The following is an 8,528-nucleotide window of genomic DNA, read 5'->3' as shown; positions in this document are numbered from 1 at the left end:
AGCACTTAATTTGGCTGGAAGGGAAAACAGTCCTTAAAGATGGAATGCAAGCGAATCCTCCACTGATGACTCAGAGAGAGAGCTTAGAGCACAGACACCTTCAAATACCGTCAGATATAAAGGTTTCACAATGCAGGCGCCTTCTGCAGGGCCGATGCTGCGTTGCTTCAGAGAAGCTCCGGCTGTCGAAACGCCTGCGCTATTTTCTGTGAGGGGTTCGGGACAGCACACGCACCCCCACCCCTGTGAGTGGCAGCCCCCCTCGGCCCGTCTGAGCCCGGCGTCATCGCCACAGCAACGCACAGTAGCAGGAAGCCGCAGGAGCCCAGATACACTGCTGAGGCTGCTACTGTTCACCTCTCGGCAGAACTGAACCTGCGGTTTCCACAGTCAGTCATTTGCGGTCGGAGGCAAGCTGAAGCAGGGAAAGGTATTGTAAAAGAAAATACACTTGTGAAAAGTGGGCCTGCGGTAGAGTGAGATTCTCGTCCAAAATCCCAAATTACCGACCCTGCTCTCCATGGCAGACTTCCACCTGGCTCCACCAGCACAACTCTGGCAAGCGAGAAAAAACCTACCAGCAAGTGCTGAGTTTTTCATTTGCTTGTGGTGAGAAGGTTATAGTTTTGACTTAATATGACACACAGCGCATTCATCATAATTTTTTATATGTGTCAGAGAACAGCATTCTGTTAAACTCCACCACTTTCGCCATTAATACCCCACCCGGAACATTTCTGTATGTCAGGAGAATATTTCATGTTGTATGTCTAAAAGTATCTAAAATGCTTCATAATAATCTGTGTATTGGTTATCTTATGACATGTAAGTAATGACTGTCTTCATCTCTTACGATACATGACATAAACTATGCTTTGCTATGTTATGTATAACTATGCAATGTTAATCTGTTATGCTATGTCACATAAAACATATAGCATTTACATTTACATTTAACTAACAGGCTAGCAGATTACATGCAACCCTGAGGATGAGGTACAAAGAGTAAAGCTTAAGAATGATGTAAAAGAGACACTTTGAAATGAGGAGGTGCAGCGTTGGATTTGGCTAAACGACGACTGGACGTACCGTGTCCGTTGTCGAAGAACTCGGTGATGTAGAGAGCGCTGCACGGAGACCAGGGCAGGGTCTTATTGAGCTCGACAAACAGAGGGGCCATCATGTGGTTTTCTCCCAGCGCACCAAACAACCTCTCGCAGTTCCTGGAGTCGTCATGCGGCATGCTGAGAACATGACCTGCAGGGAGATGTGACAGCTCTGACAGCGAGAAGCATCGTTTTGGATCTGACAATCAGCCACGTCGTTATGGATCTGAGTATAGATGACACCGTTACAGCTCTGATCACAGCTGCCTTGTTAGGGCACCATCAGTCCAGTGTCCAACAGAATAATCCACTGTTTCATCTATGCAGAGATCATGAAAGCATTTTATATTAACAGGCTTAATCAAGGGCTGTAAGATAAAACTTATTTTTCTTTCATCTCATGAATGGAAAGCATTTTAGTAATGCAGCGGTTATAAGCACTCAATGCTCAGCACTGTCTGTGAGGAGGAGGTGCCCTGCTGGCATTTTGCACTGTAATCTGGTTATGCTAAAGCATTCCATTAGTTACTGCGTCTGCATTTAGCATGCAGGACGGCTGTGAAAAGATCCCAAAGGTTTGCTCCCTAAATAGGACCAGCATTGAATCACTCAGTATTGGCTGCATGTACCAGCACTTTTCAGTCAGAGTGAAATGAATTTTGCAAAGGGGTTACCAATCATAATTTTTTCTTTTTCAATCAACCAAATTAATTGATCAATCACAACAGACCTGTCATTCAATGCAGTCTATGCAATCCATCCGAAAACCACAGCATGAAAAATTAAAAATATGAAAAATCATACCTAACTCATGAGCAGCAGTAAAGGCGGCCTGGAGGCCGTTATCCTCGATGACTAAGCAGCTTCTCTTGGGGTCACACATGGTGCCCACCTCAGCGACCCCCAAAGTCTCGCAGCTCTGGTGTCCGCAGATGTCCTGGAAAGAAGTGGAGATGTTTCAGACACTGAGCGCATCTGCACACTCCACTCTCATCCTTCCACACACGCTTTTTCCAGCCGAGCTCTTGCCAGCAAAACATATTTGTCAGTGTTTCCATCGTAAAATGTAGCAAATAAATATTGTTGGCAGCCGGTGCAGAGCCGCGAAGTGAGAAACGCATTAACTGTGTGGTATCTGCAGCACTTTAAAAAGCAGGACTCTGTCCTTGGCTCAAACACACGCTTCCTGGGTATGGAACAGAGACCATTCAAAGCACATCTGGGCTCAGCTGAGGCCGAGACCAAGCGTGAGGGTGAGGGTGAGGGTGAGTGAGAGGGTGAGGGTGAGGGTGAGGGTGAGGGTGAAGGTGAGTGAGGGGGTGAGGGTGAATGAGAGGCTGAGTGAGAGGGTGAGGGTGAGTGAGAGGGTGAGTGTGAGTGAGGGCGTGAGGGTGAGTGAGAGGCTGAGTGAGAGGGTGAGGGTGAGTGAGAGGGTGAGGTTGAGGGTGAGTGCAAGGGTGAGGGTGAGGTTGAGGGTGAGTGAGGGGGTGAGTGTGAGGGTGAGGGTGAAGGTGAGTGCAAAGGTGAGGGTGAGGATGAGGGTGAGTGAGGGGGTGAGTGAGGGTGGGGTGAGGATGAGGGAGAGGGTGAGTGAGGGGGTGAGTGAGAGGGTGAGGGTGAGGGTGAGTGCAAAGGTGAGGGTGAGGATGAAGGTGAGTAAGGGGGTGAGTGAGGGTGGGGTGAGGGTGAGGGAGAGGGTGAGTGAGGGGGTGAGGGTGAGTGCAAGGGTGAGGGTGAGTGAGGGGGTGAGTGAGAGGGTGAGTGAGGGGTGAGTGAGAGGGTGAGGGTGAGGGTGAGGGTGAGTGAGAGGGTGAGTGAGAGGGTGAGGGTGAGAGTGAGGGTGAGGGTGAGTGAGAGGGTGAGTGAGAGGGTGAGGGTGAGGGTGAGTGAGAGGGTGAGTGAGAGGGTGAGGGTGAGAGTGAGGGTGAGGGTGAGTGAGAGGGTGAGTGAGAGGGTGAGGGTGAGGGTGAGTGAGAGGGTGAGGGTGAATTAAATAGCATCTGTGTAGTATATTTTACAGTGCTGATCACTCAAATGAACCGCTACTCCAGCTCTGGCTGTCAGATTAAACTCCCGCCTGGCTTATCGCTGTCAAACATGTGAAACATTTCTGTGCAGGTCAAGCTCAGGGCGTGAGCAGAGCAGAGTGTCACTCGTAGCCTTGGTCTGTTTTGAGAACTGTCATCACTGCAAGTTTTATTTGTAGGCTTTCTAAAAACAGTCCAAACGCTTTGAGGAATACGTTTTTTTCTGAATGGACCCCACCTTCCTGCTGAAAATGCAACAGTATCAGCATTTCTCCTATAATCCCAGCAGAACCATGTGCTGGAACACCTGTATGCTGGTTAAACCCCCAGGGCTCCACCTGTCCTGTAACCTGCTCTCAGGTGGCTCACTCCTCAGAGTACCTGCCAGCACTCTGACTGTGATCACAGAGAGGTCGGGTGCTCACCGATCTGGTGAAGAGCATGGCTGTGTCGTAGTGCTCGGGGTGTCTCTGGCTGGGTGGGTTGAACATCTGTTGCCAGGCACAGAAGCTCCGCAGGGTCACACCCCCGTTGCTGGAGACTGCTGGGCCCAGCTCCTCATCCTCCACCACCAGCATCTTCACCACCACCACGCTCACCGAGTTCTTAATGCTGGGGTGCTTGTAGATCTGCGCTGCCATGGACATGAGGGTGAGAAGGTAGTGCTGCAAAGAGAGGAACACATTACCCACAATCCTCTGCTCCAGCATTAGTCAGTGTTCTCTGAGAAAGGCCACACCTAACCCCCCCCCCCCCCCTCTGTGGCCACCCCTCTCATCACGCTTGCATGCTCTTGACAGAATCCTGCATTTGGGGTGTGACAGGTCAGTGTTCAGTCACTGTAAAAGGTTCTGCTGATGGTTCTGAACTGAGGTTAGCTGTAGGGAGGGAGTAGGCAGCACTGCCACTCTCCTCCTCCGTGCTGTGATGTGTAAAATGTCAGAGCCCTGAAGCTCAGTTCTGCTTTTTATCTGCCTGCAGTCTGGTCTCACTGCCCTGGACCCCCCTGGGGGCTGGAGTCTCCCAAATGAAGCCCCCTCCTCAGGCCAATCAACATCTGGCAAACAGAGCAGAGAGGAGGTCAGGGCTGGAGCTGGGCCCAAACCCTCCGTCTGCAGGATCCAGATATCTGAGCGTTTGTGTTTTCCTGTGAGGACGACCACAAAAACAAGCCTCAGACTTTCCCCTGACTTCCTACAGCAGCAGCTGGAGCTGCTGCATGCTTAATGCTGCCGTGTCCAGAGAGGGCCACAGGACCAGCAATGCGCTGGCATTGTCTGCCTTCTTATTTATTGACTGCTGCATTTTCAAAGTGACCTTGTAGCTGCAAAGCGTTACATAAGAGGGCAGGGCTGACAGAAATGTCACATCCTTGCATGCCTTTTCACATTTAATCTCCAAATACAAGCTGCCGATAAGCACTTCCATTCTGTCACTGTGGAGGAATTTCAAATCTGGCAGAAACTGTGACTAACAGGGAAATTCGTCTGACCCTAAATCTCGCCTCTTTCCCTCCATAAGAGAAAAGAAACACTCCTCCTTCAGAGAAGTAACTGGAAAGTTAAACAGCACAAACATCTCTGACTGGTCTATTTTTAAATCATTAGACAAAAACATGCGGTTGTCAAGTTTAGTTAACAGGACAGCGAGTGACCGTGCTGAGGGACCCCACACCGCCGCTGCAGGACCAGTGGGCAGCTTCACTCTGCTCCTCCAAAAATGAGATCTTAAAACGCCACCTTTACTCCATACCATAACAGCGTATGGAAACAAATATCCCTGCGACACATTGCGTAAACGCCAATAGAATTTAATACACATTATGCAACTGGATTTCTCCCAGTAAAACTCTTGACCACATTACTGAAAGGAGGAAGGTGTCATGTTAACTAGCAGGCTAAAATAGAGTTAAATCTGAGGTCTCACAAAAACACCCCAGTTGCACACACCACCAGTACGACCCGGCAGAATATTCCTCTTTGTTTGCAAAAAAACACATTCTGACTGATAGTGTAGTTTGTCAGGACCATGTGCATTTTCTGATAAGCTCAAAGGAGTGTGTTTCAGTCTAAGCCGAAACCACGGATGCTGCAAGGACTGCGTCTGCGAGAGCATGTGCGGACAGACGCACGGGTTTGCTGCACAGTCAGCAGCATCATGCACACGGCAGAAAGACCACAGTCCTGCAGAAATATTCAAACAGCAGTATTCTGTTCTGAGTGTCTGTGAAATCTGAAGAGGGACTTGGATTTCATTCAGCTGGCAAATCATTATCTTGTACAAGCTGAATTTATATTATCTTGAAGCAGGATGTCTCTAGAACCTGGATGTTTCTATGGAAACATTTTTCCAGTTTAGATGGATAACAGTGCCTTAAGCCAAAAACATGCAACTTTTTGTCATTAACCTTGAACCTTTGCTCAAAACACACGAATGCAGACGGCCAAACTGTGAAACCGGCCCGTTAGTGTTGGTTAGGACAGAAACATCTCCGATGCGACGCCTGGAATAGCGGTGGCCATGGCTAACAGAGGGATACCACGTGGCGTTTGTAAACTACATGAGATTTTGGTTGGCAGTAGTTTCCGCTCTTCTTGTCAGCGCATAGTGAGGACATTTATTTCGTGTCAAGCAGTAAAATATCTGCACACATTATAACCACTGAAACATTTCAGAGTTTATCATGAAGGTTTTTTTTATGAATACAATAATGAGAAAGTATAACCCGAGGCTGACACTGCCATTGAGCTTGGGTGTTCATACGCGGTCTGGAATTCACACAGCATTACTAAGATGATGGCACGTTCACTAAGGCGAGCAGGGGCGGACTGTTTTTCGGCTTTAACTGAATCTGCCCTTAGTGTCTTTGGCAATGGATTCATAAATTCGCGGCACTTTGCTAATTCAAACAACTTGAAATAATATATTATCAGTATCTGTTCAAACCAATGAAAACCACGGTTGTTTAGTTAAAAGTTCGCTAACCAGACCACAATAAAATAAATTACAAGTCTGTGTAAATGCACACCAAGATTGCGAGTATCGTTTACAGTTTAGGGAGAACCGCAAGCCTGCACTTTCTGTAACGCCAAACACGTTGTGCAGACTTGTGATGTTATCGGAAATGGTGACTCGACTCCTACGCTTACGCCCACCTTCGGAACTTGTGCATGGGACATATCAGTGCTTGGGACAGGACCCACCTTCTTTGTAAAATTAATAGCAACTATTCTTGGAAACACTTGGTCAGAATGACGTGACTAGAACTATCCTGTCAATTGACAGAAACCGGAATATATAGGGTATATTATTCCAGACATGATGACAATCTTGGACAGAAAACTGGCGTGAAACAGGCTATGACATGGCTACATATTCAGATTACTTAGCAACATTTCTCAATATTTTCCATTGAACGAGCAAAGCGATTCTATATAAATTACATTGAAATGAAAATTCTGCGATTTCTTTCAAATTGGCTTGCGATGAATCAGTTACTTCGAAGTCGACACTTCAGTCATCAATCGTGAAATGGCAAAATTAACATCTGTGCTGGAGTTGGTAAATGACTCAATCAAAACTGAATTAGCAAAATTGATGAAAATGCACTCGAATCGAGCATTTTTGCGATATGTGGACTTTTCAAATAAACGCGGTCGAGGCGTACTAAGCGGCGTAGCCCCAAGAATCATACCCATCAAGGCTACTTGCGCTGAATCGCTTACTATGCAAGAAAAAAAAACTTTTTAATTCTGGGACTTGCCAGGGATACATTCTGTAAACATTTTAATATTTAGGCAAAGACTAAGGCAACCTCCAATCTGTGAAAACGGTTTTCGTTAAAAAGTGCGACCAAATTACCTTTATCTCGTCTCCGTAGAAATGTGTCATTGCGGAGTCTGCCACCACCAAAGTTTCCACATATCTGGGTGCAGACGCAAAGCGCTTCTGCCGCCGCGTCTCCGGCGCATCGGCGTCCTCCTCGGGTAAAGCGCTTCTTGCGGACTCTCCTTGGCTTCCATCCTCCACTTGATCGAATGTGATTTTTTGGTTGCTTTTAGTGTTGGTGTCTAACCGTCTTTTGATCACATGCACCTGGGAGGTGGATTTCTCCGGTTTCCTGGTACCAGACAGCTTCGGCTGTATCAGGTACTCATCTCCCTCTGTTATAAACGATCCCTGGATCCCGTAACACAGACTGACAGCAACAATAGAGTCTTGGTTAAAGTCTACAGTCCCAGAGTAGAAACAGCTTCTTAAATCTTCTTCGGCTTCTTCTGTTTTAATATTTTTGAGGGGATCGGTGTCAGCGTTTGGAGAAGGCACTTTTCTCTCTGGAGAGGCGGTAGCGTTGAGTAGCACAGAAAGATCATTCGCTTTAATGCGCTGAATCTTTAGAGTTGGAGCTAAGAAGCTGTCGTCCGGTGTCAAACTTAAGGTAAAGTCTTTACCAAAAGCGACAAGTTTGAAAATCGGCTGCTCATCGCTCCTTTTCCAAAAACGACCGCTGTTTCTCCCTCTAATCTTAACAGGTACGACTTCCTCAGACTCGAACAGCTTCGAAAGTGCAACATTGGATATATACACGACTAACAGAACTATATGCAATTTTGAACACATCTTATACAATGGAAATTGCACTCAGAGTAATAAAATAAGTTAGAGAAACGCGCTGAGTAGAGAACTGCTTTCCGCCAGTGTCCTCCTTTAATCTAAGCGCATACAGATATCGTACAATAAAAATCTATGGATATCTGCAATTTGTTTAAGTATACACAAAAATACCTACACTATACAGCCAATAGACTGTCTTTCAAACGGTCTTGTTCACGTTGGTTTATATCTAGCCTATGTATATTTTGTTGATTTTATTCGAGCGACTCGATTCAAACAGATAAAACAAAAGTTCAGCCCTACTAGAATTTTTCCAAAATGTAGCCTAAGTTCTGTAAAACCAGTCTTGCGTTAAGAGTTTTCGAGCATAGTTATCCTGAAGCTAATGTTGTGTAGGAGCTAAAACCCTGATCTACCCACTCCGCAGCGCCAGCGAAGGCTGCTCGTAGCGGTGGTATTTATACTTTCTTGCCCTTCTTAGACATAAGAGGTTTATTTTTGATATCCCTTGCCGCTTCGATCTCTCCTCCCCCTCGCACAGCGTGAAAACCCCTGGATCAAACGGATCCAATGGGAACGGACTAACACTCCCCCTTCTTAAATAGCTCCAGTTTGACTCCTAGACGGCTATTATTAACTCAGTACACAGCACATGCTATGGTGCTGCGAGCTACCCATAGTATACATAGTTTGCAGTCCAGTTATCTATTTCTACGGCAGTGCGCGACTTAAAAACTGAAGGCGAAATACTGAACTCCTCGCCGAGTGCATGACGGGACAT

At 46.8% G+C, this 8,528-nt stretch overlaps 1 protein-coding gene across 1 annotated transcript in view; it reads right to left on the bottom strand.

Moving 5' to 3' along the window:
* Window positions 1-7,753, bottom strand: part of LOC118782790 (A disintegrin and metalloproteinase with thrombospondin motifs 8-like) — a 13,742-nt gene extending 5,989 nt beyond the window's left edge. The window contains exons 1-4 of the mRNA XM_036536350.1: window positions 6,995-7,753; window positions 3,559-3,798; window positions 1,911-2,043; window positions 1,090-1,257 (exon numbers count right to left, since the gene is read on the bottom strand). Of these exons, the coding sequence (XP_036392243.1) occupies window positions 1,090-1,257; window positions 1,911-2,043; window positions 3,559-3,798; window positions 6,995-7,753 (1,300 nt within the window). The remainder of the gene's footprint in view (window positions 1-1,089; window positions 1,258-1,910; window positions 2,044-3,558; window positions 3,799-6,994) is intronic.
* Between the last annotated feature and the right edge of the window lie 775 nt (window positions 7,754-8,528).

Source organism: Megalops cyprinoides, chromosome 9 (assembly GCF_013368585.1).
Source record: "Megalops cyprinoides isolate fMegCyp1 chromosome 9, fMegCyp1.pri, whole genome shotgun sequence".
NCBI classification, from domain to species: Eukaryota; Metazoa; Chordata; class Actinopteri; order Elopiformes; family Megalopidae; genus Megalops; species Megalops cyprinoides.
The sequence above is the reverse complement of the archived record's forward strand: the minus strand, read 5'-3'. Positions and strand labels throughout refer to the sequence as shown.